This window comes from Aspergillus aculeatus (genome assembly GCF_001890905.1).
Source record: "Aspergillus aculeatus ATCC 16872 unplaced genomic scaffold ASPACscaffold_12, whole genome shotgun sequence".
NCBI classification, from domain to species: Eukaryota; Fungi; Ascomycota; class Eurotiomycetes; order Eurotiales; family Aspergillaceae; genus Aspergillus; species Aspergillus aculeatus.
The window spans coordinates 233,425-259,748 of record NW_017962987.1 but is presented as its reverse complement, the minus strand read 5'-3'; the positions used below and the strand labels follow the sequence as shown (position 1 = coordinate 259,748).

General features: G+C 54.6%; 9 protein-coding genes across 9 annotated transcripts; 4 read left to right on the top strand and 5 right to left on the bottom strand.

Moving 5' to 3' along the window:
* The first annotated feature begins 1,698 nt into the window (after window positions 1-1,698).
* Window positions 1,699-6,198, top strand: ASPACDRAFT_79999 (MRX complex DNA-binding subunit). Its single transcript, XM_020205538.1, has 6 exons — window positions 1,699-1,729; window positions 1,881-1,908; window positions 2,019-2,109; window positions 2,166-2,249; window positions 2,309-5,998; window positions 6,055-6,198. The coding sequence occupies exons 1-6, from the start codon at window positions 1,726-1,728 to the stop codon at window positions 6,061-6,063; spliced, it is 3,906 nt and encodes a 1,301-aa protein (XP_020054208.1). The 5' UTR covers window positions 1,699-1,725; the 3' UTR covers window positions 6,064-6,198.
* A 164-nt stretch (window positions 6,199-6,362) lies between these two features.
* On the bottom strand, window positions 6,363-7,517 carry ASPACDRAFT_45167 (putative DNA repair protein Rad1; the record flags this gene model as incomplete). The annotated part of the gene is made up of 1 exon (XM_020201564.1): window positions 6,363-7,517. One exon carries the CDS (start codon window positions 7,515-7,517, stop codon window positions 6,363-6,365), a length of 1,155 nt encoding a protein of 384 aa, XP_020054207.1.
* Window positions 7,288-8,248, bottom strand: ASPACDRAFT_1857888 (OST5 family protein). The gene is made up of 4 exons (XM_020197577.1): window positions 8,013-8,248; window positions 7,921-7,950; window positions 7,799-7,853; window positions 7,288-7,741 (listed from the first exon to the last, which is right to left on the bottom strand). The coding sequence occupies exons 1-4, from the start codon at window positions 8,113-8,115 to the stop codon at window positions 7,696-7,698; spliced, it is 234 nt and encodes a 77-aa protein (XP_020054206.1). The 5' UTR covers window positions 8,116-8,248; the 3' UTR covers window positions 7,288-7,695.
* Window positions 8,249-8,437: 189 nt separating this feature from the next.
* Window positions 8,438-10,041, top strand: gcnE (histone acetyltransferase GCN5; the record flags this gene model as incomplete). Its single annotated transcript, XM_020203761.1, has 7 exons — window positions 8,438-8,459; window positions 8,519-8,613; window positions 8,682-8,738; window positions 8,802-9,010; window positions 9,072-9,186; window positions 9,244-9,951; window positions 10,021-10,041. 7 exons carry the CDS (start codon window positions 8,438-8,440, stop codon window positions 10,039-10,041), a joined length of 1,227 nt encoding a protein of 408 aa, XP_020054205.1.
* A 345-nt stretch (window positions 10,042-10,386) lies between these two features.
* Window positions 10,387-11,634, bottom strand: ASPACDRAFT_1857886 (uncharacterized protein; the record flags this gene model as incomplete). The annotated part of the gene is made up of 2 exons (XM_020197576.1): window positions 11,205-11,634; window positions 10,387-11,120 (listed from the first exon to the last, which is right to left on the bottom strand). The coding sequence occupies exons 1-2, from the start codon at window positions 11,461-11,463 to the stop codon at window positions 10,387-10,389; spliced, it is 993 nt and encodes a 330-aa protein (XP_020054204.1). The 5' UTR covers window positions 11,464-11,634.
* Window positions 11,635-13,214: 1,580 nt separating this feature from the next.
* ctpA (Cu(2+)-transporting P-type ATPase CCC2) lies at window positions 13,215-17,130 on the top strand. Its single transcript, XM_020205537.1, has one exon. The coding sequence runs from the start codon at window positions 13,275-13,277 to the stop codon at window positions 16,851-16,853; it is 3,579 nt and encodes a 1,192-aa protein (XP_020054203.1). The 5' UTR covers window positions 13,215-13,274; the 3' UTR covers window positions 16,854-17,130.
* A 305-nt stretch (window positions 17,131-17,435) lies between these two features.
* On the bottom strand, window positions 17,436-18,971 carry ASPACDRAFT_45162 (uncharacterized protein; the record flags this gene model as incomplete). Its single annotated transcript, XM_020201563.1, has 3 exons — window positions 17,436-18,743; window positions 18,815-18,863; window positions 18,919-18,971. 3 exons carry the CDS (start codon window positions 18,969-18,971, stop codon window positions 17,436-17,438), a joined length of 1,410 nt encoding a protein of 469 aa, XP_020054202.1.
* Window positions 18,972-19,337: 366 nt separating this feature from the next.
* Window positions 19,338-21,656, top strand: ASPACDRAFT_122559 (phosphoribosylaminoimidazole carboxylase ADE2). Its single transcript, XM_020196548.1, has 4 exons — window positions 19,338-19,913; window positions 19,980-20,077; window positions 20,156-21,116; window positions 21,258-21,656. Exons 1-4 carry the CDS (start codon window positions 19,448-19,450, stop codon window positions 21,452-21,454), a joined length of 1,722 nt encoding a protein of 573 aa, XP_020054201.1. The 5' UTR covers window positions 19,338-19,447; the 3' UTR covers window positions 21,455-21,656.
* A 139-nt stretch (window positions 21,657-21,795) lies between these two features.
* On the bottom strand, window positions 21,796-25,598 carry ASPACDRAFT_79993 (uncharacterized protein). Its single transcript, XM_020205536.1, has 8 exons — window positions 25,200-25,598; window positions 25,074-25,139; window positions 24,684-25,011; window positions 24,431-24,624; window positions 24,102-24,381; window positions 23,897-24,036; window positions 23,714-23,844; window positions 21,796-23,664 (listed from the first exon to the last, which is right to left on the bottom strand). The coding sequence occupies exons 1-8, from the start codon at window positions 25,251-25,253 to the stop codon at window positions 22,086-22,088; spliced, it is 2,772 nt and encodes a 923-aa protein (XP_020054200.1). The 5' UTR covers window positions 25,254-25,598; the 3' UTR covers window positions 21,796-22,085.
* Between the last annotated feature and the right edge of the window lie 726 nt (window positions 25,599-26,324).

Here is a 26,324-nt window from a genome sequence, read left to right as displayed (position 1 = left end):
CAACGCAACAATCTAGTACTGAGTCTGCGGAGGCAGCCGCTCTGAGCAAGTCTGGAACAGATCGAACAGATGGGGTGCTGGAACTGAGCCGCGCATTGGACAATCTCTACGCATCCTCGCGCAGTGGCCCCTCCGGCTCCCACTCGGCCGCAGCTGTCCTGTCTCAAAAGCTCGCCTCCACCTCCACTCCAGATTCTCCGGTCAGCAACCCCGCTCAGCTGGACGATCGTAAGCCCACCAACAATCGTCCACAAACACCCCCGTCCCCGTCCGCGACCGGCGGTGGAGTCCTCGCCCATGCGGCCTCTTTCGATGGGCGACTGGCTCTCATTGAAGCGGCCATGGGAATCTCCAGCTCCTCGAATCCCTTTGTCAACGATGGCATCTCTGAACCGGACCTCCAACCGGTTCTTCCTGCGCTCGACCACCTCACCTCTCGCCTCGCCACGCTGATGAATCTCCTCGTCGGCCCGAACCCCGTCTCCGCCTTCCCAACCATGGGCTCAGCTCCCCCAGCCACGACCGTCACCACGCCTCATCTCGAGTCCCTATCCAGCCGCGTGCGCAAACTAACCGCCGACACGGAGGCCCTGGCCGCCGCCCGTAAGCGCGCCGTCGACGCCGCCAAAGCGGCCCAAAACGCCCGTATCTCCTCCACAGCTCTCGAGCCCTCCGACATGTCGGTCTCATCTTCGTCCGCCACGGAAGTCGATCCCGCCGCCACTCAGCGTGACGAGCAAGCCACCAAGATCCAGGCCCTCTATGCTACTCTCCCCACCATCCAGTCCCTCCACCCGATTCTCCCCAGCGTCCTCGAACGACTGCGCTCGCTGCGCGCCATCCACGCCGGGGCCGCCCACGCCTCGGAGTCTTTAGATGTGCTGGAAAAGCGACAAGCCGATATGGCTCGGGAGATTGAGCAGTGGCGCGAGGGGCTTCGGGTAGTAGAGGAGAAGATGAAGCAGGGCGAGGCGGCGCTGAAAAATAATATTGAGACCGTGGAGCCGTGGGTCAGGGATTTAGAGAGTCGGCTTGACAGGTTGGGAGTCAGTGGGGTGTAGAAGGTACAGCATGTAAAGCAAGATAAGGATGGACACTCAATTCTACAAAGGTGACCCGGCAAGTGCAGGCCATGAGTTGTCGGGTGTATTGTTTGGTTTAAGTTAAGCGGGGAAGATACATTCAGGTTTATTATACGGATGTACATACACTAATACCATTACTTGCACATGCCAGGAAAGACTTACATGAGACCTCAGTGATAAGCCCAGAGGCGTATTAGTTGATTGCCTCCTAAGCGTCGTTCTCAAATTGTGACCGCTGATATACCGTAGATCAAATGTATCTGCTAACACTAATGGACTCTAGTTGTGTGCAAAACTGTCCCTCTTCTAAGAAGACTTCAGGTCCATACGTAATCGTCATGACTAACTACACCCCTACAGCGTCATTCCTAAATACAACCTGAGGTGGCTACGGAGTACTCCATAAATCCCCGATGGCCGCCTAGACCGGTGCCTATCCACGTGACCGCGCGCCGACTTCCCCGCGTCCGCCGACGCGCTCGCTCTCTTATCAAAGAAAGAATGGGCTGGCCCGAGGACTCGGGCTCGATGACGGAAACCCGGCGTACTTTATGAAAGTGCCTTTCTTCTTCCTCCCCCCTCCATTCGTTCAACACTTGATGCAACCAGGCTGCTTGACGGCCCTCGTAGACAGCCCAAGATGTAAGTTTGACTTTTGATGAACTTTGCAAGCTTCGTGTTTCGCGTATGAATTGTAACTAATCCCGAGTCTATCTGTCTGCAGGTGTAAGTGAAGTGAAGTACCGCGGAGCTCGATCTGGAAGCAATAAGTCTCCGACGCTGACTTTTGCACAGCGAAGATAGATAAGCTTTCGATTTTGGGGTAGGTTTTGTTCTTTTGTCCGGCTAAGGTGTCTTGTTCGCAGGTCACTTTTTTTCTATGTTTTTTTGTTTGGGCTGTTAACTGAGTGGGTGTTTCTTTGCCTTGATAAGTGTCCGCTCGTTCGACAATACCCGCAGCGAGACTATCCAATTTCACACGCCGCTTACATTGATTGTTGGGTATAATGGATCGGGAAAGACGGTATTACACATCTCTGTCCGAGGGATGATCGGGTTGTTAGGCTGATGTAATGGAAGACGATTATTGAATGTCTCAAATATGCGACTACCGGTGATCTTCCGCCGAATAGCAAGGGTGGTGCATTCATCCATGATCCGAAGGTACGGATTTGCAGAATGGACTAGATCTACGAGAGGGCGAATGCTGACGATAGAGTTAGTTATGCGGCGAAAAGGAGGTGCTGGCGCAGGTCAAGCTGTCCTTCAAAGCGACCTCGGGCGCCAAGATGGTGGCGACGCGGAGTCTCCAGCTGACGGTGAAGAAGACCACGCGGCAGCAGAAGACGCTGGAGGGCCAGCTCCTGATGGTCAAGGACGGCGAGCGGACGGCCATCTCGTCGCGGGTGGCCGAGCTGGACCAGATCCTGCCGCAGTACCTGGGCGTGTCGAAGGCGATCCTCGACTCGGTCATCTTCTGCCACCAGGACGAGAGCCTGTGGCCCATGAGCGAGCCGTCGGTGCTCAAGAAGAAGTTCGACGAGATCTTCGAGGCGATGAAGTACACCAAGGCGATCGACAACATCAAGCAGCTCCGCAAGAAGCAGAACGAGGAGCTGGCCAAGTACAAGATCATGGAGCAGCACGCCAAGGAGGACAAGGAGAAGGCCGACCGCGCCGAGAAGCGCTCCATCAAGCTGCAGGACGAGATCGAGGCCCTGCGCGCCGAGACCCAGCGACTCTCCCAGGAGATGCGCCGCGTTGCCGACCTGGCGGACAAGGCCTGGAAGGAGTCCGAGAGCTACTCCCAGATCCTGGGCGCGCTGGAGGGCAAGCGCATCGAGGCGAAGAGCATCCAGACGACGCTCGATAATCTGCAAAGACATCTGGTGGAGCTCGACGATTCGGATGAGTGGCTGGAGGCGAATCTGGAGCAGTTCGAGACCAAGCAACTGCAGTACCAGCAGCAGGAGGAATCGCAGAAGGAGAACTACATGGAGATCAAGGAGCAGATCGAGAACGCGCGGCAGAAGCTGGGTCTCAAGCAGGCCGAGTACGGGAAGTTCGAAAATGACAAGGCGAACTTCGAGCGCCAGGTCGAGAGGCGACAGCGCATGACCAGAGAGATTGCGCGGAGCCACAGCATCCGCGGGTTCGACAACGTGGCGGACCAGGCAGATGTCGACGAGTTCATGCGGAGAATTAGGAAGATCCTCAAAGAGCAGAACCAGGTGCTGGAGCGAGTCAAGCGGGAGGCACAAAGCGAGCTGCGTGAGGCGCAAAGCTCCCTGAATCAGCTTGGACAACGTAAATCGGCACTGCAGGAAAGTAAGATCGCGGCCAAGCGACAGATGGCTCTGAACGACCGAGATGCGGCTTCCTATCAAGCAAAACTCAATGAGATCAATGTCGATGAGGGCGTGCAGGCTGCGCTGGAGACGAACATTGAAGACATCAGTTCTCGCTTGGATCAGGCCAAGGAACGCTCACGATCCGCTTCGTGGGATAAAGAGATCCAGAACATCAACTCGGAGATACGCAGTCTCGAGGACGAAAGCTCCCGCCTGAACACCGAACTCATCGAGGCCACTAAGAAGGCTGGTGATCTCGCCCGGTTGGACCACCTTAAGAAGGAACTGAAGGAAAGGGAGCGCAGTCTGGAAACCATGAAAGGGGCTCATGGCGAACGACTCTCCAAATACGTTAAACCCACTTGGAGCACCGAAACCCTGGAGCAAGACTTTCACCATGTTCTAGAAGAAGAGTCAAGACACGTCTCGAAGGCGGAGCGTGAACGCGACGGCGTCAGCCGCGAGCTGGAACAAGTAGAGTTCAAGCTGAAAGAAGCGAAGAAAGCCTTGGGTCAGCGGCAGAAAGAACTCAAGGAGAGCGTCACAGAAATCCGTGAAGCCATTGGCGAAGAACCCGAGGAATATCTTGAGATCGTCAAAGAGCGGCAGATCCAGCTTGATCTTGCGCGCAAAGATACGGAGCAGTTTGCTGGCATCAGCACGTACATGAAAGACTGTCTTGCCACGGCAAAGTCAACGAAGGTTTGCCGGCTGTGCCAGCGAGGTTTCGAAGCAGACAGACAATTGCAGATCTTCATCAATAAACTTGAGGGCTTGGTCAAGAGGAACCAACGCAATGCTGAAGACGAGGATATCCGACAGTTGGAGGAGGACCTCAACACCGCGCGAGAAGCTATCACGGCCTACAACACGTGGACACGATTGAAGGACACAGAAATCCCGAGTCTGGAGAAGGAAGAGGAGCAATACGTTCTCCAACAGGACAAGCTCCTCAATCAATTAGAAGAACACGACCAGATCCTCGGCGAGAAGACCGAGAAGAAGAAAGAGGTCGAAGCACTTTCCAAAACTGTCAGCACTATCGTCAAGTATGACAGCGAGATCAAATCTATTCGCTCTCAGATACAAGAACTCTCTTCAAAGCAAGATGACAACACTGGTTCACGCACCCTGGAGGATATTCAGGAAGAAATTGCTGGGATTGGCGAGCGGTCCCGCGCTCTGAAGAAGACATTGTCAAAAGTCACCCATGACAAGGAGCAGGCGTTAGCGGAGATCAACAATCTGGAATTGCAGCTCAGAGATGCTAGGAGCAACCTGGATAACGCCAAGTTCCAGCTCGAACGGAAGGCAGATCTTCTCACTCGCCTGGCAGAGTTCAAGAACCTCAACAACGAACAGCGTGCCGCGATCGCGAAGGCGGACAAGGACATTGAGGATCTCACTCCTGAACTACTCAAGATCCAAGCCCAGGTTGATGACATCAGTCAACGCGCCGACGCTCGCGAGAGGGAGTTGCAGCAGGGGATTTCCCAGCTGTCCGATAGCGTACATCAGCTGGAAATCGCAAACGAGGAGATAGAAGCCTACAACGAGCGAGGAGGTCCCACTCAACTCGAGCGAAGCAAACGAGAACTCCAGACCATTGAGAACGAGATCAGCGAGCTTGAATCCGAACAGGCCACGATCACGAAAGAGATCAACCGGATCTCAGCCCAGCTCAAAGACAGCGAAAACACCAAGCGCCAATACGCCGACAACCTGACGTACCGCCAGGCGACCCGGGCCCTGGACAAAGTCAATGCGGAGATCGAGCAACTCGCCGCGCAGAACGCCGAGGTCGACCGCAGCCGCTTCAAGGAGGAATCGGAGCGCCGCACGCGCGAGCACAACGCCCTGGCCGCCAAGCAAGCGAGCAAGATGGGCGAGATGAAGTCCAAGGACGACCAGCTGATGCAGCTGCTCGCCGACTGGGACACGGACTACAAGAACGCGGCCAGCAAGTACAAGGAGGCGCACATCAAGGTGGAGACAACGCGCGCGGCGGTCGACGACCTGGCGCGCTATGGCGGCGCCCTCGACAAGGCCATCATGAAGTACCACGGCCTGAAGATGGAGGAGATCAACGCCATCGTCGGCGAGCTCTGGCAGAAGACCTATCGCGGCACGGACGTCGACACCATCCTCATCCGCTCCGACAACGAGAACGCCAAGGGCAACCGCTCGTACAACTACCGCGTCTGCATGGTCAAGCAGGGCGCCGAGATGGACATGCGCGGCCGCTGCAGCGCCGGCCAGAAGGTGCTGGCTAGCATCATCATCCGCCTCGCCCTGGCCGAGTGCTTCGGCGTCAACTGCGGCCTCATCGCCCTCGACGAGCCCACCACCAACCTCGACCGCGACAACATCCGCTCGCTGGCCGAGTCCCTCCACGACATCATCCGCACGCGCCAGCAGCAGGCCAACTTCCAGCTGATCGTTATCACCCACGACGAAGAGTTCCTGCGCCACATGCAGTGCGGCGATTTCAGTGATTACTATTACCGGGTTTCGCGGAACGAGCGCCAGAAGTCCATTATTGAGCGCCAGTCGATCGCTGAGGTATGTTGCAATGCCCATCCATGGTACGACGATTCTATGCTAACGGGTGTCGGTAGGTTATGTGATTGTGACTTTATGTCGCTGGTTGCCTGTGGGCAGATTCGGGGCTCTTATGCATGGCATGGTTTTTACGAGGATAGGGGATGTTCTTCCAATCGAGGATCAAAAGTGGTACAGTCCACATTAGCTTACTTCATGTACTGTACATCATACATCAACATTAGCAGAGAGCATGTGCCGGCGTTTGAGGGGAAAAATTAGAGTTCAACTACATTATTAGTATCTCCTTCACACTATTCTGTCGTTCCAAGACCGCTAGATCAAGACACAGGCTACAAAAGGGAAAAGGACCCATTTCCAAACTCTAAAGGACCTCCTCGTCATCATCCAACAACGGCACGAACCGAAAGTCCACGAAACTGACCACAGGCGCTGAACCCCCTCTAGCCGACAACCTCGCCCCACTGGAGCCAGCATGGACATCGGACTCGATCATGAACTGCAAGCTCAGCACCCCCTGCCGATCGCCCCGGATACTGACCTTATTCGCCACGGCCATCGCGCGGCTCGCTTTCTGAATCGCCTTGAACCTGTAATCCTGTCGGATGTGCTGCGACCCCCTCGACGATGACGATGAGGGCGGGCTGACCAGAAACGTCTCGGTGACAGTCGGGGCGAGGCGGGCTCGTTTCGCGCGGGAGGCACCCTCATCGTTATCTTCACGGGGAGCGGCACCGGAGGCGGGGGTCTGATTCTCGACGGAGAACTCGACGGAGGACTCGCTGAACGAGCCGCCGGCGCCGGCCAACGCGAAAAACGGCTCGTGGGTCGCGGAGGCCGAGATTTTGAGGACGGTCGGGTTCGTGGCCGCCAGCTCGGTGATGGCGTTGTGGAGCCAGGCCGACCGCATGATGATCTTCATGATGATCGCGTCGCGTTGCAGGGGGATCTCTATCTCGCCGCCTTCGGGCTCGTATGTGGTTAATTCGCAGGTGGTCTGGATGCCGGTCTCGGTGAGCGTGATGCTCAAGGGACTGCCTTCTGTGGCGTAGCGGAGGGTGCAGGAGCGGTCGAGGAGGAGGGCTGGCGTGGTGAAGGCGCTGTGGGAAGGGGCCGGTTGCACGCTGCCGGCGCGGGAGGAGCCGCTGCCGCCGGATGTGGAGCTGTCGTTGATGCCGAGGATCTTGAGGGTTTCGAGGAGGGCGGTGAGCGAGACTTCGAAGCACGGGTAGTAGGGGGTTGGGTCGTCGGTGGAGGGGGACTCGGTGTCATCATGCTCGGTGGGGGTGCGAGCAGCGGCTGGTGGTGGTGGTGGTGGATTGAAGGTGTAGCTGGTGAAGAGGGCCTTGTCGAGGAATGCAAGCCCCTGCACCGTTCGGGTTTCTTCCACGGAGAAGCGGATGCCGTCGGGCGTGAGCTGCACGGTGGCCTTGGGCGCGAATCCGATGCATTGGAGGAGGGTGTAGAGGTGGTGGGCATTGCTGGAGACCGCGGTGAAGATGGGTTCCACGTCCGCCATGGTTCTCTGGCTCGGACTGAGCGCGGCGGTAGCGGTACGATGCGTGTGGATTAGGTTATATGAGGAGTGCAATGAAGGAGAGAGAGAGACAAAGGTGGTGTAGATATATGCTTCGTTTTTTTGGTTTTCAACTTTCCAGTATATGGTACATGGGTATCAGAGGAGGTAACTGGAACTTTTAAACGTAAACTCCAACGGCACAGATCATATAGACGGCTCCGAAGCTGTTCCACGGACGTTAGTCATGGCCGATTTGGTGGGACCGCGGGCGTGTTCCTTACCCAAACGCCAGCGATGCTGGGACGCCGAACAGAGCAATGCTGGTGAATGAACGGTCTGGTCAATTGGTAAGCACATGGCGAGAATAAGGTCAAATTCGAATCTCAATGGGTCGGTGACTGACTCAATCCAAAGAGACCAGTAAGTATGAAGGCTGGTGGATTAAATGGTCAGTAATCGGCAGTATAATAGCGACAAGAGGCAGGTTGAGCTCACCAGCAAGCAGGAGACTAAAGCCGACGAAGAACTGGCTATCTTTCGCGATAAGGGGAGAGTAAGGGCTCGCAGAAGCTGCCTCCCAGACTTGGTTCAGAGACATTGAGGCGTGACGAACAAAAACGAATTAGTAGGGAAAGGCTTTGTCAGGAACAAGAGAACGCTTCACAGAATGGAACAGAAGAGAAGATTGCTTTGATATAGAGTCCTAGCAACGTAACTAGTTCGCTGTTGTCGTAATCATCGAAATGGTTATCTGGCTTAACTGCGCCGGATCAATATAGTTCCAGGCCGTTTCCCCCCCCCGTATCGGCAGGTGGAGAGGCCGAGAGGGACGCCCGCGCGCTACTTGCCTCAGCTCCACGTCAAGTCAATCACTCGCTCGTTCAGAATCTCCCTTCCTGAATACAGTCGCAATTCACATTATGCCGGCACTTACATCAGAGAGTGAGTCAAAGCTTGCGGTCAGGCAGCTTGGTTCGTTACTAAATTAGGTTGAGGTCCAGGTACCAAGCGGAAAGCTTCGGAGGAGGCCCTTTCCCCAGATTCACAGCAACGGAGCAAAAAAGCGCGCACCGATTCCCCGGGGGAGGAGCTCAAGGTGGGCATATCAAGATTGGAATGTTAGGGTGATGATTGGGACACGGTACTGATCTCTTCGGCGTTCAGATAGAAGATGAACCCCTCGATAAGCCGCCCATGAGGATTGTCCCGTTCCCGGAGAAGGTAAGCTTGCGCAGCATCTCCGCCCCGGCTATTGATGATACTAACAGTTCCAACCCACAACAGCCGGCCGTACTCGAAGAGCGTCGTGGTGAGATTGAGTTTCGTGTGGTCAACAACGATGGCTCGCGCGACAGTTTCGTCGTCCTCACTGGTCTCAAGTGTATCTTCCAGAAACAACTCCCCAAAATGCCCAAGGACTATATCGCGCGCTTAGTCTACGATCGGTCGCATCTGTCCATCGCAATCGTCAAGCATCCCCTGGAAGTGGTCGGGTGCGTATATGTGTGATGGGAAGGTAAATTGGGTATTGGACTGGGCTAATGGGGCATGCAGAGGCATCACATACCGCCCGTTCAACAGTCGCCGCTTCGCCGAGATCGTCTTCTGTGCCATTTCTTCTGACCAGCAAGTCAAAGGATATGGTGCGCATCTCATGTCCCATTTGAAGGTCAGTGTGCAATCTTCCGGGTGAGAAAAAACAGCTATTGACGTGTGTGTCATACAGGATTACGTCAAGGCGACATCGGACATCATGCATTTCCTCACCTACGCTGATAACTACGCCATCGGGTACTTTAAGAAGCAGGGCTTCACCAAAGAAATCACGCTCGATAAGTCTGTCTGGATGGGGTACATAAAGGACTACGAGGGAGGAACAATCATGCAGTGTACCATGCTGCCCACGATACGCTATCTCGAGGTTGGCCGCATGCTTCTCAAACAGAAGGAGGCGGTCCATGCAAAGATCCGGGCGTTCAGTCGGTCACACATCATCCATGCACCCCCCAAGGAGTGGAAGAACGGAGCCTGCAAGATCGATCCCTTGCTGATCCCAGCTATCAAAGAGTCGGGATGGTCGCCCGATATGGACGAATTGGCCCGCCAACCCCGCCACGGGCCGAACTACAATCAACTTCTGCATCTGCTCAACGACATGCAGAACCACAGTGCCGCGTGGCCGTTCACACAACCGGTCAACCGAGACGAAGTGCCTGATTACTACGAAGTCATCAAAGAGCCCATGGACCTGTCGACGATGGAGGAGAAACACGAGAAGGATATGTATCCGACGCCGCAGGACTTCATCAAGGATGCCATGTTGATCTTCGACAACTGCCGAAGGTACAACAACGAGAACACGCCGTATGCCAAGAGTGCCAACAAGCTGGAGAAGTTCATGTGGCAGCAGATACGAAACATTCCGGAGTGGTCGGTAAGTACTAGTCTCCTCCCCTGGATCTTGCATGGTCAACGGACACTCAGGCGCTGACATTTACTCTAGCATTTGGCCGAGAATCACTGAATAGGTGGCTGTGTAGTCTTTTGGTGCGTAGGCGTTGCTAATTGGCGTTTGGTTTTGTGCGTGTGTGTGTGATGAACGAATACCCAAAGTTATGAGAACATGGAGCGTTGCTTTCTCTTGCACTTTTCTTCTTGTTCTTCTGGTTGAATGTGGACATAATTCACAGTAGGGATAAGTCTATTGAACCTTGATGGCCCTGTGGCTGTATTTCTGTGTCTTGCGAATAGGATGGTCATATTCATGCAATATGATGGTATCGATGCATAAGCAGGGCGAGATCGATAAGTACTTTCGAACCCCTTAATTTCGACCCAACACATACCTCCAGTGCTAGAAGGAAAGCACCTACGACTTCTTCCCCAAAATCCGCTTAGGATGTCGGGCCCCGGCCACTCCTGATCCCGCCGCTCTCCCGAAGCCGGACCCTTCGTCAATGTCCATCCTCGACCCCCCTAAAGCCTGAATACTATCGTAGTCATTTCCATGTTCCCAGTACCCGTCATCATCATCCAGTTCGTCTGCACTAAACTCGCGCTTATTGCCGCCGAGGCCGCCACCTCGGAAGGCCTGCTGCTGCTGACCCCAGTGTTTCCGCGCCCCGCCGGCCGCGTTTCCCTCGCCTCCACCGGCAGCACTAGCGGCCTCCGCCCGGTACGCGGCCAGCGTCTGCTCAAAGATCACGTTACGCTCATGCTCCTTGGCCCGCCGCTTCGCCGACTCGGATTTGATCTTAGCGATCTCGGCCTCGATGTCGCTGATGACGTCGCCGCAGCGCGTCTCCCACTGCGTAAGGATGGTGATCATGCTGGAGAGCGACTGAGGCCTGACGTCGCGGAGCGGGGCGATAGCGGTGACGTTGACGGTCGGAGGGGTCGAGGCCGGCGAGAGGCGGGCGGTGATCAGGGAGGAGTAGATGGCGGTTGTGACGAGGGATTCGAGGTCGGCGGGGGCGGTGATGGAGAGAGCACCCATGAGGGCGGTGTAGGTGAGGGGTTGGATGGTGGAGGAGAGGGTGAGGAGGGTGAGGAGGCGGAGTTTGAGAGTCTGGGCCGGGCTCAGAGCGGGCAGGTTGGGTGTTTCTGTGAGGGTGATCAATGTGTGAGCATTGCGTTTGCGTTGTTATTGTCACGGTTTGTGAAGGAGATATGTTAGAGAAATCTGACCTTGGTAGTCTTGCCATGTGCCCCAGGCGAAGATCTCAAGCAACGTCAGGTAGCTCTGGTATTCTGCTGGGGTGTCCGGGGAGCGGAGGGCTTGGACTGCCGCGGTCTCCAGGAGCTCTGCGAAGACGAACGTATGTGGGTTGGAGGTTGCATTTGTGATGATATTGGCGACAAAGCGCGGAGAGTTGGCGCTGGATGAGTTGGCGAGAGCGATGAACGGCTGGAGGGCCTCGATGGCCCGGGTGTGAATTTGGTCCATGCTTGCTATCTGTCGGCCACCTGGAATACGATGGCTCGATATCACACTCGTTCGATTGACTTGGCTGTCTAGGCCGATTGTAATGGAATCAGGAAGCTCAAGTTCACCCTCAGATGGTTGTGTCTGCAGTTTCTGGAAGTGCTGATAAACAGTTATAGTGGGAAATCAGCTCAAAGGTGCCGGTAATTGTCAGCGGTGGGTGGGATGAAGCGTTGAATCGATGACCCATGATAAGATGGATATTATGGCGGTGTTTGTCTGCGATGCAAACATGGTGGGAGTGACATCCGGCCATGTGATTCCGGGACTCTACGGAGTACAAACAGGTATCCAACTTAATACATCCTGCAGTCTCTACTTTCGGCTCTCCAATTTGCTATCGTTCTTGTCAGGACTGCTTCGGAGTAGCTCGCTTCAATGGGCGTTTCGACTGAGGTGAGGCTCTGGTCGACCTTCATCTATTGAGAACCACTGCAATCTCAAGTCTGGAACCATTCCAGGAGCTACAGCTCTATAGTTGAAACGTCAGAGCACCCGATGTTTCAACCCCAGAACCCTTCCACTGTCTTTTCTTGACAGCTAAGCATGACAGGTTGTCTAGATCTAACGGTCCCGATACTTGAAAACGTTCGCAAGAGCACAATATCATTCCAAGGTGACCCGGGTGTCTCAGCCAAGTCTGCACACAGCATTGTTCCTCTTTCAACGAGGTGTGGTTCGCATTTCTTACACCTAGCTACCTGGTCTGCGGAGTCCGACGGCCGCCAAACGATCTTTCGTTACGCTATGATGATACCCAGTTCGAGATACAACAAGTCTTGGTGTTGAGCTCCTCCAGTTGCTCGGATTGCCTGATGACTGGTCGTCAAGTCTGCTTCTGAATTCAAAGAGACCTGATTCCAGAAACGGAACCCTCCTTGCAGACTGGCATGCAGGGCTGATCCTGACCATTCTTCGTGTTCCGGGATGAGACTTGTCTGACCAGCCTGCAGCTTGAGGCCTCAGTTATCCAGATCAAATCTAGACTCGACAATATAGAGATGTCGAACGGACGTTGAATCAACCGAAATTCAGATGATGGTTCATGAATTGATAATAGTTTTGTACGTACGTAGCAGAGCCGACTGCCGACGATAGAGTACACGAATGGGCGTAGAGCATGGGGACTTTTCACACGTAAGCGGGGCCGGGCATTCCTTGAAAGTGGAGAGAAATCGGAGGTAATTTTCCTCCTCGATCAACTCAAACTCACCAAGTGGGTTTCTCCATTGGATTCTCTCATTGTTATTGTCCAGAACAATCAAAAAGAAAAAGAATGACAAAAAGAAAAGAAGAAGAAGAAATATGGACCACTTTGCCCACTCTTTGTTTAATCCCTAACCGGCGCTGATTGCCTACCCTGGCATACCTTTGCGAGACGATTGTTATGCTATTATTCTATTGAGTGATGAATTCGGGCTGACTGCACTCTGCAGCGCCCGGTACTTCTTCAACTGAAAATCCCAAAACTGTCTCTTCCGCCCCCATCCGGTCTTTGCACTGGCTCCATTATTGGTACTACTTTTTTTAGTCTCAATATAAATCCGTCTTATTATTACATGATCAATAGCCAAGTCTCCAGCGATCCTTGCATGACAACCTGCGGTTCCCTCCGTTACTGCTAGCTAATCATTCATATATTACCCACCCAAACGCCCGCTCCGTCAGCATCCCCCCTCCCATCCAAACCACGTTCTTATGCGATAACACTGCCGCCGGCCGATAATCTTTCTTCGCCTGGTTGTCACCACCAACCACCAAATCCGTGCGACATGGCGGCCTCATCAACCGCTTTGCTCCGCACCGGAGACCATGGCTATCTCAACGATCGATCGCCCGCTCATATGGCTACCACTACGGTTAGTGTGGAGGGTATGACGTGTGGCGCCTGCACCTCCGCTGTCGAAGGGGCCTTCAAGGGAGTTGAGGGCGCCGGCGAGGTGACCGTGAGCTTGATGATGGGCCGCGCCGTTGTGCACCACGATCCGAGCTTGCTCCCACCGGAGAAGGTCGCCGAAATTATCGACGATAGCGGTTTTGACGCCAAGGTCATCTCCACGGACAGCTCATCCCTACCGACCGAAAACACGGCGAAATCCTCCATATCGATCACCACACTGGCAGTGGAAGGCATGACCTGTGGCGCTTGCACCTCCGCGGTTGAAGGAGGGTTGAACGAGGCATCGGGCGTCCGATCAGTCAGCGTGTCTCTACTCTCAGAGCGCGCCGTCGTCGAACACGATGCCTCGGTCATCACCCCGGATCAAATCGCGGAGCTGATTGAGGATCGTGGCTTTGGTGCAAAGGTGCTGGAAACCTCCACGGCTCAGGATAGCTCTCAATCTCTACAGGACTTGACGGGGTCAACATCCTCTTTGATGGTCACCACGGTATCTATAGACGGCATGACATGCGGTGCATGCACCGCGAGCATACAAAATGCGTTCAGCGGAGTGGATGGATTGGTGCAGTTCAACATCAGTTTACTTGCGGAACGAGCGATTCTTGTTCACGACCCGTCTGTTCTACCAGTTCAGAAGATTCTCAATACTATCGACGATGCGGGTTTCGATACAGCTCTAGTATCTTCCGAAGCGCAAAACCTCTCGTCGAAGGGTCTCGGCCAAGTTACCCTCAGTCTTCACGGTGTGCGCGATGCTGCCTCGGCAACGTGCTTGGAGGATGACCTCCTCCAAAAGCCTGGCGTGTCTTCGGCCTCCGTGGACATGAGTACCTCCCGAATCAAAGTATCCTTCGATTCCTCCATGCTCGGTGTCCGATCGATCGTCGAAGCTATCGAGGCAGCTGGATACAATGCCTTGGTGTTGCAGTCAGATGACACGAATGCGCAACTCGATTCGCTCTCGAAAACCAAGGAGGTTCAGGAGTGGAAACGCGCGTTCCTCTTCTCCGCCTCATTCGCCGTGCCGGTCTTTCTCATCAACATGATTCTACCCATGTACCTTCCCGCGCTTGATTTCGGCCGTGTCCCGCTCTTTTGCGGTCTCTACTTGGGTGACGTCGCTTGCCTTTTACTTACTATCCCTGTTCAGTTTGGCATTGGAAAGCGCTTTTATGTGGCCAGCTATAAGTCTCTGAAACATCGGTCGCCGACCATGGATGTTCTGGTCATGCTGGGTACATCCGCGGCATTTTTCTACAGCCTTTTCACCATGATCGTCGCGATGTTTTCGGGTGGTCACTCGAGGCCTAGCACGGTCTTTGATACAAGCACGATGCTTATCACATTTATCACGCTGGGAAGATGGTTGGAGAACAGAGCTAAAGGTCAAACTTCGGCTGCACTTTCGCGACTCATGTCCTTGGCGCCTTCAATGACTACTATCTACGATGACCCTATCGCGGCAGAGAAAATGGCTGAGCAGTGGGATACTAAGACCTCACCATCGGAGGACAGACACTCGGCTCCTGCAGCACATGAGACCTCGGGCCCTGGGCAAAAACTGATCCCCACTGAGCTCATCGAAGTTGGGGACATCGTGATGCTCCACCCCGGAGATAAAGTCTCGGCAGATGGTATCGTCATTCGCGGCGAAAGCTATGTCGATGAAAGTATGATCACGGGTGAAGCCCTTCCTATCCACAAATCCAAGGGCAGTGTTGTTATTGCTGGAACAGTCAACGGGACAAGCTCGATGGACTTCAAGGTCACACGCGCAGGTAAAGATACTCAGCTTAGTCAAATCGTCAAACTGGTCCAGGATGCCCAAACGAGTCGAGCTCCCATTCAACGTATGGCCGATGTGGTAGCCGGGTATTTCGTGCCAGCTATCATCAGTCTTGGCCTGGTCACCTTCTTCGGCTGGATGTTTATGAGCCATATTCTGCCCCATCCACCCAAGGTTTTCTTGGCAGAAAGCAATGGGGGCAAAGTCATGGTCTGTCTGAAGCTCTGCATTTCCGTGATTGTTTTCGCCTGTCCTTGTGCCCTGGGTTTGAGCACGCCCACTGCCGTCATGGTTGGAACAGGTGTAGGTGCGCAGCAGGGTATTCTCGTCAAGGGTGGTGCTGTTCTCGAAGCCGCTACAAAGATCACCCATGTGGTTTTCGATAAAACGGGGACCTTGACAACCGGGAAGATGAGCGTTGCAGAAACCAGAATTGAGTCCCAGTGGACTGCGAACGACTGGCGGCGTCGATTATGGTGGCTTATTGTTGGTCTTGCGGAGATGAGCAGCGAACACCCTATTGGAAGAGCCATCTTTGCCGCCGCTCAGACTGAGTCAGGTAATCCCGGAGATGGCGGTCTTCCAGGAAGCTTGGGTGACGTCGAAGCCGTTGTCGGAAAAGGTATCTCTGCACTGGTCGAACCAGCCTCTAGTGCCGAGCGCATCCGATACCGCGTTCTGGTGGGTAATGCTACTTTTCTGCGATCCAGAGACGTCGCAATCCCAGAATCTGCCGAGCCCCAATCCTCAGATGATATGGAAAGTATCAACGCCAAAGCTCCTGCCGGTATCACCCAGATCCACGTCGCCATTGATAGCCAGTATGCCGGTACCATCTCGCTTCGGGATACTGTGAAAAGCAGCGCTCCGGCAGCAGTTGCGGCTTTGCATCGCATGGGCATCATGACATCCCTTATCACGGGTGACACCCATGCAACTGCCATTTCGATCGCTGCAGCTGTCGGCATTTCGACCGATGCAGTCCACGCTTCCGTGTCCCCTTCGGACAAGCAAGCTATTGTCGCTTCGCTGCAAGAGGCCGGCGATCGAGTTGCTATGGTTGGTGATGGCATCAACGATTCTCCCGCCCTGGCTACTGCGTCTGTCGGTATTGCGCTTGCCTCTGGAACCGATGTTGCCATGGAAGCAGCCGACATCGTTCTCATGCGGCCCGATGACCTGCTGTCTGTGCCAGCAAGCTTGTATCTATCCCGGTCGGTGTTCAACCGAATCAAGCTAAACCTGATGTGGGCATGTCTCTACAACGTCATTGGACTGCCTTTTGCCATGGGCATCTTCCTTCCCTTCGGGTTCATGCTGCCCCCTATGGCCGCCGGTGCCGCCATGGCTGCCTCCAGTGTCTCAGTTGTCGTTAGCAGTCTTCTCCTCAAACTCTGGCGCCGTCCCAAATGGATGGACGCTGACAAGCTTCTCAAGGAGATTTCAGAAGCGAACACCGACTTCAAGTCTTCGCAGAAGAGCTGGTGGGCCGCAACTCTCTCGGTCACCGGCTCCTCCTCCTCCTCCGGTGGCCGATCATCATCCCACTGGATTCGCAACACTGGCGCCGAGGTTTGGTCCTTTGTCACGGGCAAGAGAGCCCGAGGCTCCGACTTGGACGAGGGCCGCTACGTTCCTCTCCAAACGGTGGAACCAGCCTGAGTCCTCCTGTGTTAGACGCACAATTTTTCTGGGTATATAATGATTGTCTTGTCACTGGTTGTCTATGAGCTGAGCATTGGCAATTTGGCCATATATTGCATATCTCTCTGCATGTCACGACCCTCTAATGATCTGATTTGATTTTCTTTGTTTTGTTCTTTTCTTGGTTTCTTGGACAGCGAATGGTGCTATCTTGGTGTTGTGTGGTTTTCTTTTCACTTTCTTCTCCCAATCTCAGCTAGAAAGCCTTCTTTCCGACGGCCTATAAATCTTATACCGCAACAATTAGATGATAATCCTTCAACATGAAAATTGAAGTTCCTTGATTACTGCATTCCCCTGTATCTTCCCTGTCGTGGCACTTATCGGAAGGACGCAAAGGACCTCCAGGCTCCACATTCGAACCTGTAAGCCAAGTGCATGCCTCGTAGCGAAACTACCGAATCACATTCGAGAGCCTCGCTCATCATCAATGTAGGTTCATAAATATGCAGGCAATGCTAAATCATAGTTTGAATTTTCTCACAGATAGAGACGCCGATCGGCTTCCGCTATTGCCCACAGCTCCTCTCAACCTTGCTACTACTGCTGCTGCTGCTGCTGCTGCTGCTGCTGGTGGTGGTCCTTTTCGCTTGTCGCAGACATTTCTTCCGCCTTCGCATCCTCCAGCGCAATGTCTCCATCGCCATCTGTACCAGGCTTAGCATTACCTTCCTGAGCCTGGCCCCCTCCCTGACTTGACTGTTGTTCCTGCTGCTGCGGGCCACCCTGCAGTCCCGCAGCCGACTCCTGGCTCTCCTCTTGAGTTTGGTCCTGCTGCTGCTGCTGCTGCTGTTGCTGCTGGCCGCTCTCCGCCGCGCCATCGAGAGTCATCTCCACTCCCTTCCCGTCCTGTAAACCCAAATCCTCGACCCCGACGACAGGCGGACCCCGCGCATGCGGAACGTCCTCCACGACCGGCTCGGTGGGCATCGACTCCATCCCGCCCATCACCTCGTTCTCAGGATCGATCTCTCCCGTCATCGTGGCAGTCGTAGGCTCTCCTCCTCCACCACCACCACCACCACCACCAACACCACCCCCTGAGCCGGTTGTAGTGGTCTCCGCCGCTGCCGCAAACCCAGTCTCACTCTGCCCGATAACACCTACAACGTCGCCACCCGCGGCTTCTTGGTCGCCTTCCCCGTCGGGAGACGACGCAGCGTTGTGCAACCACGGGATCGGGGTGAGTAGCGCCCCGCCGAGCGACTCGTCGCTGCCCAGGGCGTTGTCGACGGAGAACATGAAGCTCGGTTCGGCCGCCGCCGCCGCCGCCGCCGCCGCCGCCGTCGCGCTGCCGTTAAGGGTGCCGTTGGGCTGTTGGTGGTGAGACAGCACTGGTTGTTGGGTGCCGGTGGTGGTCTGAAAGGGGAAGATATCCGCGGGACTGGTGACGGAGATGACGCGGTCGACGGCGCGGAGGTACGCCGGGAGGGTGCGGTAGTGCGCCGTGGGACGGAGGATGAGCTCCGCGAGGCGCTGGATGGTGTGGGGCGGTTTGGAGGGGAAGAGCGTGCGGATATTGGTGGAGATGGCTGTCAGGAGATGGTCGAGGGGCGCCGGGAGGGTGGTTGCGTTGGTGGAGGATGTTGATGATGGGCCTGGCTGGGAGTCCGGGATGCGTTCGCTACTGGATAGAGGCGTTGTGGTTGGGGAGGTGGCTGTTGGTCGCGGTGGGGTTTGAAGGTTGGGGGGATTGCTCGTGTCGGCGCTGGTGCTGCCGGTGCTGTCGGTGCTGTTGTTTGTTGTAGGGGTGGGATCTTGTGCTAGGATGGTGGCGGCGGAGGGGAGAGTGGGCGGTTGCGCTGGTGCAGCGGGCACTCGGGGCATGGGGAACGCATTGTAGACGTTCTTGTTGGACCGGATGCTTGTCAGTGACTCGGTGATCTAGACGCGCGTGTGGTATCTTGGGGCTTGCGCACATGTTGGAGTCGCTCAAGAAGCGGTTCGACAATGTTCGGCCATTTCGAGCTGGCGGGAGCAATGTCAGCGTCGGATGGACGAACCAAGCAGATAGGCAACATACGGGTCTATAGCACCGCCATTGGCGGCTGTCTCGAGGCTCTCTTCGTCTGACATGCGCGCTGAGTGAGCAAGAGGTGATCCAAGTTGTGTAAGGAAGCGGACTTGAGCTAGAATAGCTTGCGAAGGGATGACTGAAGACTGGGCTACAGCGCGGAGACTTACCAAGCGACATAATCACGACAATAACTTCTGTCTCTGTTTGAGAAGGCAGGAGAATGGTAAGCAAGAAATAGAAGGCCGGAGGAAAGCAATGTGATGCAATTGTTTGATTGATAGATTGAGTGATTGATTAATTGATTAATCGACGGCTCGTGACGCGCGCGCGCGGGGAGGAAGAGCGGCTCCTCGGCAACCACCCACTGTGATTGGCCCCGACAGCCGCTTATCGGAACCCCACGTGACTGAGGGGCTCAATTTCTCCTTCCCCAGATCCTCTCCGTTTTCGGCCTTCGCTCGTCGCTTCCCCGTCAACTATTTTTTAATCTGCTCCGTCGTGCATTTCGTCGGTCCAACAAAGTCCAGCCAGCAATATGTGGAACTCCCCGAAGGTCGGAATTCTTGGTGGAGGCCAATTGGGCCGTATGATGGTCGAGGCCGCCAACCGACTCAATATTCAATGCAATGTCCTCGATGCGGAGAACTCCCCGGCCAAGCAGATCAGCTCCCACGACGACCACGTTACCGGCTCGTTCAAGGAGCGCGAAGCCGTCCGCGAATTGGCCAAGTCCTGCGACGTGATCACCGCTGAGATCGAACATGTCGATACCTACGCTCTCGAGGAGATCGCTTCCCAGGTCAAGATTGAGCCCAGCTGGCAGGCAATCCGCACGATTCAGAACAAGTTCGACCAGAAGGAGCACCTCAGACAATACGGCATCCCCATGGCTGACCACCGCGAGCTTACCGAGAACACACCGGAGGAACTGGCTAAGGTGGGTGAGCAGTTGGGTTATCCTATGATGCTCAAGTCAAAGACTATGGCTTATGATGGACGCGGTGAGTCATACTTTCTCTGCCAACGCCTTCTGGTGCAGGATCACTGACGAGGTTGATGGCAACCAGGAAACTTCCATGTGCGCACGAAAGAGGATATCCCCGAAGCTCTGGAAGCTCTCAAGGGCCGGCCCTTGTATGCCGAGAAATGGGCTTATTTCAAGATGGTTCGTCCTCGGCGCCCCCCCTTCAGGCCGTCACACATACCACGAAGTATATGGTTCTAACGACTAGCCATTGTATAGGAACTTGCCGTCATGGTTGTCAAGACCAAGGACACCGTCCTCTCCTACCCCACCGTTGAAACCGTCCAAGAAGACTCGGTTTGCAAGCTCGTGTACGCCCCCGCCCGCAACGTCTCCGATGCGATCAACCAGAAGGCCCAAGAACTGGCCCGCAAGGCCGTCGCCGCGTTCGACGGCAAGGGTGCCTTCGGTGTCGAGATGTTCCTCTTGGAGGATGACAGCCTTCTCCTGTGCGAGATTGCCAGCCGGATCCACAACTCGGGTCACTACACCATCGAAGGATGCGCCATGTCGCAATTCGAAGCCCATCTGCGCGCGATCCTCGACCTCCCCATTCCTCCCAAGAGCCTCGAGCTCCGCCAGCCCTCCATCATGCTCAACATCATCGGCGGCGCCGCTTCGGATACCCACCTCACCGCCGCCGAGCACGCCCTCTCCATCCCCAACGCCAGCATCCATCTCTACAGCAAGGGCGCCGCCAAACCCGGCCGCAAGATGGGCCACATCACTGTGACCGCCGCCACCATGCACGAAGCCGAGACCCACATCCAGCCGCTCATCGAGGTCGTCGACCAGATCCGCGCCCAGCGCAGCGACGTCAAGACCAAGCCGCAGTCCTCCTCCGGGCCCTCCAAGCCCGCCCCCTCGGTCGCCGTGATCATGGGCTCCGACAGTGACCTCAAGACCCTGGTCCCCGGCCTCAAGCTCCTGCGCGACTACTTCGGTATCGAGCCCGCCGTCGACATCACCTCCGCCCACCGCACCCCCACCTTCATGGCCGAGTACTCCGCCGGCGCCGCGGCCCGCGGAATCAAGGTCATCATCGCCGCCGCCGGTGGCGCCGCCCACCTCCCCGGCATGGCGGCCGCGCACACCGCCCTCCCTGTCATCGGCGTACCCGTGAAGGGTAGCTCGCTGGATGGTGTCGACAGTCTGTATAGCATTGTGCAAATGCCTCGAGGTAAACTACCCCAAATAAACCCTTTGCCTATTTACACGCATAAACAACAACAACATATCTTTCCCCAAAACCCCCCGCATACCGTCCCTCACCATCACTTTCACTTGATGCATCACCCCGGCTAACACGACCATACAATAGGCGTCCCTGTCGCCACCGTCGGCATCAACAACAGCATCAACGCGGCTCTGCTGGCCGCTCGTATCCTCGGTGCCTTTGACCCGGCCATCCAGAAGAAGGTCGAGGCCTACGCCGAGAGTGCTCGCGCCGAGAACATGGAGCTGAAGGGTACGAAACTGCAGGAGCTGGGCTGGGAAAAGTACTTTGAGCAGATGTAAAATTGTTGTTGCTTTCTACTTTCGTCCTTGGCTTAAAATTCTCTTTTCTTTAATGGTTATGATCGGATACGGTATGGGTAAATAGAAGATAGAAAGGGATGGGGGATAGGAGAGATAAAGTTGTTCAATGCCATTCTGGGCTTGTGATTTCAATTCAGTTCACTAAGAATTTAAAGTGAAGAGGCGGATGCAGGAGTGGGTGTACTGTAATTGTGCATCATTGGACATATTACTATTCTTGGTAGGATATTTTGGGCGGAACCTTCTACACTTGGAAGGCAAGTAGAATAGAATGACATCACAGATACAATGGATTAATCATTAACTACTGAGATATCTCACAACATAATCACAGACCAGAGCAGGGAATCAACCGGCATAAACAATCATTAATACACGTGGTATGGAAGTGGAGAGAAAAGAGTGGGACACATTAGAACCAAAGAAATCCCAGTACGCAGTACTGACAAACAGGTATCGGTATCAGTAAACAGGAAATAGAGAACAAGACATAAGAAAAGAGCTGATTAGCGTGGTAAACCGAGCTTCGTTTACTTTGGTTTTTTTGAAGGAAACCCAGCAGCCGTCATTGTTTTGCGAATTGTCTTGGGTCCAGTCCTTCAGGCGTGGCTTAAGCGGTCTGGGGGTTGAATGCGGTCTGAGCACCAGGGACAGTGGGACGGCCATTGGCAGTCAAGTTAGTGTGGCCATTGCCGAACGCTTGGTTGACTTCGTCGGAGAAGCCGCGGGAGGCGGCCACATGGTCATAGGGCTTGGAGTGGCCATTGGAATAGCCGTTCGTGCCGGCAGTGTAGCCGTTAGTGTGACCGTTAGTGTGGCCATTGGCGTGCCCGTTGGTGTGACCGTTACTGTAGCCGTTGGTGCCCAGGGCGTGAGAGCCATTGACTGCCCGGCCATCGAGAGCTGCCACGCCTCCGGTGGTCGGCTTTCCGTCAGCGAGAGCCGCAGAGCCATTGGTGCCTGCCCCAGTGGTTGGGCCCTGCTCAAGAGGGGAGCGGCGCTTGCGGGAGATGCTTGCCGGTTTGGGAATATCGGTAGACTCGGACGCACTGCCAATGCTGAAGACAGGGGACTCCCAGCGTTCACCCTTCATGGCCAACTCCTTGTACTCCGTAGCCTTGGTGGAGATACCACCAGGAAGCTTGATGTCGGGGAAGATGGAATCGTGAAGAGTAGTAGCGGTCTGGACCTTGGTACCACGCTGGGCCGCAGCCTGGGCCTGGGCCTGAGCCTTGCGAGCCTTCTCTTCGCCACGGGCACGGAAAGCATCCAGGTAGCGGGAATAGATATTGGGGGCGTTGGCGGGGTCCTCGCGGCTGGCCTCCTTAGCCTCGTTGACCCGAGATTGGATTTCGTACGCAAGGGCATCACCCTTGGCGAACGCATCCCGAATCTGCTGTTCAATGACCTTCTGTAGTGTCGGGCGGACGACACGGAAGAGCAGAGGCTTGAAGATGGTGAAAAGTGCCTTGTGCTTCGACTTCTTCAGCTTCACGTTGAAAGAGTCAATCTTGACGGACACCTTGTCCAGCTTGATATAGTGCTGACTATCCTCCTTTTGGGCAGTAGAGGCCGCGATCTTGAACCCGAAACCTTCACCGCCCAAGAAAATGTCCATGATACCGGTGTCAGTGATTGCTGGGAATCCCTGCTTCCGGTTGATATAGTAGCTGACATCCCTGAGATCGGCTTGGATCCCCGAGACAGAGATCATGATCTTGTTGTCTCTCTTGCTGCTAATCTTCTTGCGTCCCCAGCGGAAGTAGTTGTCGCTGCCGAATTCGACCACGTTTGGCATCAAGTTGTCGCTCTCAATGACAAGGTTTTCCACAACCACATCAGCTGAGGGGTCAGACACTTCGATCCGTGGAACCGGGACGTAACGCACGTTCTCAAAGGCAGCAGGGAGGATGACATCCCGAATGTCCTTGAGAAGATGCTTCTTGAAGGCCACATTGCCGCTCGAGTCCCGACCAAGGTCTTCGAAAAGCTTCTCCAAGGAGCTTCTGAATGCCCGGTTTTGGGGATCTTGATTGAATTGATCACCAATGAACTTGATCTCATCCAAGATGCGATCTGTGTGGTCCTTGTAGCGGTCACGCAGTAGGTATCGTCCGTGATCATTCAACTGGTTCCACTGACGGGTGCAGTCATCTTCCATAATGTAACCCTGCTCGGTCAGAGTTTTTCTGGATCAATCGTTAGCGAGCTCCTGTGTTGGCCAAGGTCTGTACATACCTAATGAATGTGTCCATGTTGCGGAACCATCCCTTCAGTTCGGGGTCTCTGTCCGCATCTCGGTAAATGTTGTCGAGGGAGTCGAAGAGGTTGTCAAGAGAAGTGCTGTTGGCGAAGCGCTCAAGCAGAGTCTATATGTCATGTTAGTGATTGTACGCAGACATCCGGCCTGGGATGACCTACCCTCAGGTTTGTTTCCATTTTCTGGATCTTATCACCACTTCGGAAGCCCTGGACTGACCCAGCACCCTGCTGAGAAAGGTTACGGGTGTGACTACCATACTTCTCAGCCATCGAAAGCAAAGTCCGAATAGCCTGCTGGTCTATAAACAATCTCAAGGTTAGTTTTAGGTCAAAAGGTGTTCACATGGATTTCCCAATGACTTACAGTCAGAATGGCCTTGGATTTCAATGACCATCTTCTTCAATCGCCAGATGGCCTGGTCACGGCGCTCTTGAGGCATCTTCTCTGACAAATAGTTCTTGGTTCTTTCACGGTACTCACGAGCCCGGTCCTTCTGTTCCTCGGGAACATTGTCTGAGACCAGTTCCTGAGCTCTCTGTGCTCCGGCGGTCGCACCAGCACGAGGATCGACATCTGAGACCCTCTGGGGCTGCTGTCCGCCGGTCGCGGCCTGGGCGGCTGTATCTGTCACGTCTTGCTTGCCCTAATGACGTGTGAGTTGTTATAGCATTCAACACTAGAGAAAACTTTACCTCTTCCTTATTTTTCTTGAAGCGGGACTTGAACTGTTCCTTTTGCTGCGAGAAGTCCGGTTGCTCATGCCACACATTCTCCTCGGCGGGCTCGTCGATCTGAGCAAGTTGGTCCTGCGATGGCCTCAGCCGGTCGGAAGCTTTTTGGGACACATCGCCAGCCATATCGCGGGCCAGGATCATAGCATCATTGACTGCAAATGGTTGTTAGTCAAGGTGTTGTTTTGCACAATCTTTTGGATGATTCACGTACGAAGCTTTCTGAATTCTCCATTAGTGATCAGCAGTCTTCCCAAGGTCTTCAATCCCTCGATGGACTCCTGAGCATCCTGCTGCGCCGCATCCTTGGTCACAGGCACACCCGGCTTCTCTGTATCCTCCGCAGAGATGTTCTGAGCCTCCCAGAGGAATTCTTGAAGCAGCTGACCGTCGTTCTTGCTCAGCATGAGCTTCTTGGCGTTGTTGATAACATCACGGAGATCTTGGACAAGGCCTTGTCCCTCAGTGGAGAGTTCTTTCGACGGGGAAGAGAGAGCCTTGTGCTGGAGGGCGGTGTTCAAGGCAACGTCACATTGCTTGTTCTATAATGAGAGAGCTTATGAGTTCGCGTCATCACTCAGGGGCCGGAGGAGCGGATACTCACCGATGGGAGCTTGCCATTCTTGAACGCTTGATAGATACCAAAGAGCTGCAGCTTTTGGTTGATGTCCTAGCATCACATGCTGGTCAGCATTGCAGTTCCTCCACCAATGACAGCAAATTTGCTTACCTGCTCCTTCTGCTTCGTGTTCATGGGGTGGTTAACCGCTGCCTTGGAAGACATGATAACTAACTTTCTGCGCTAGCTAGCGAGACGATACAACGTGAGTGGAATGGAAGCCCAAAGGGACCAATGATCGCCTATGAATTGGCGTCTTGCCAAGGAGCTCAAGTGAAGTGGCTGTTAAGAAACAAAGATCGATCGCAAAGGGCGATAGAGTTGAAATCCCGGGGATGATAAGCGATTCCCGTGGAGCCGATGGCGAAGGAGTCAATAGCAGTAGCCAAGGGAGGAAAGGGTCGCGTCGCTGGGGTATCGTCGGAATGAAGGACGCAACCTGTGAACTAGGATTGAGATCGGAATGTGTATAGCTGCACGGGTATGAGATAGGGTAATTGGATATTGGGGGGTATTGGGGGGGTATTGGGGGGGTATTGGGTATCAGGTATTAATAGTAATATTATTCCAGGTATGAACAGGAAAGGCGAAAATAATATCTAGTGAAGAAGCGTAGAAGAACACAGCGAAAGCGAAGAATAAATACCTTCGCCGGATGCAGATCACCGCCCACGGAAGGTGTGCAAAATCGTGGCTGCATTTGGGGAGAGAAGGGGAAAAGGGAGGGAAAGGTGGTTTGACGTCACGGTGTCGTTAGTGACAGGTGCTGGACCGGTTCCTGAGCGCCATTGAGGTGAAGAAGGTGTGGTGTTGGTGGTGGTGGTGGTGCGACAAAGGCCCAAACCACAGCATCATTCATCATCATCATCATTATCATCATCATCATCGCCTTCGCCGCCAGTCGTCGTCAACCTCAAGTGGATGAGGTCATCAGCCAGTGCTGGCTGGCCAGTTGGAGGAAGGAAACAAACTCTACAGCAGGGACGGGGAAGAGAAGCGGCAGACGGGAAGCTTCTACCTATCCACGACCGCGATCGACGCCAGCACCTCGTTGATACGTGGGTGAGAGCCATCGTGATGTCGAGCGGGACAAACCATCTTCCAGCAAGCAAGCAGGAAGCAATCCGTGCTATTCGAGTTCAGTTGGTTGAAGACCCCGGGAAGCTTGGCATCACATGCTCCGCCGGGAGTACTAAGTAGTTATGCTTTGACAAGGTTACTCGTCGACTTGACCCG

Coding starts and splice junctions, on each gene's coding strand:
- ctpA (XM_020205537.1), top strand. CDS start 13,275: ATGGCGGCCTCATCAACCGCTTTGCTCCGCACCGGAGACCATGGCTAT.
- ASPACDRAFT_1857888 (XM_020197577.1), bottom strand. CDS start 8,115: ATGTCTCTGAACCAAGTCTGGGAGGCAGCTTCTGCGAGCCCTTACTCT. Junction 7,951..8,012: donor CTTTAGTCTCCTGCTTGCTG/GTGAGCTCAACC, acceptor TTAATCCACCAG/CCTTCATACTTACTGGTCTC. Junction 7,742..7,798: donor CCAGCATCGCTGGCGTTTGG/GTAAGGAACACG, acceptor TCCGTGGAACAG/CTTCGGAGCCGTCTATATGA.
- ASPACDRAFT_79993 (XM_020205536.1), bottom strand. CDS start 25,253: ATGTCTTCCAAGGCAGCGGTTAACCACCCCATGAACACGAAGCAGAAG. Junction 24,625..24,683: donor TGGAGAATTCAGAAAGCTTC/GTACGTGAATCA, acceptor AACCATTTGCAG/TCAATGATGCTATGATCCTG. Junction 23,665..23,713: donor AACATGGACACATTCATTAG/GTATGTACAGAC, acceptor CGATTGATCCAG/AAAAACTCTGACCGAGCAGG.
- ASPACDRAFT_122559 (XM_020196548.1), top strand. CDS start 19,448: ATGTGGAACTCCCCGAAGGTCGGAATTCTTGGTGGAGGCCAATTGGGC. Junction 19,914..19,979: donor TATGGCTTATGATGGACGCG/GTGAGTCATACT, acceptor GATGGCAACCAG/GAAACTTCCATGTGCGCACG. Junction 20,078..20,155: donor AATGGGCTTATTTCAAGATG/GTTCGTCCTCGG, acceptor GCCATTGTATAG/GAACTTGCCGTCATGGTTGT.
- ASPACDRAFT_79999 (XM_020205538.1), top strand. Junction 1,909..2,018: donor GATAAGCTTTCGATTTTGGG/GTAGGTTTTGTT, acceptor TGCCTTGATAAG/TGTCCGCTCGTTCGACAATA. Junction 2,250..2,308: donor CATTCATCCATGATCCGAAG/GTACGGATTTGC, acceptor CGATAGAGTTAG/TTATGCGGCGAAAAGGAGGT.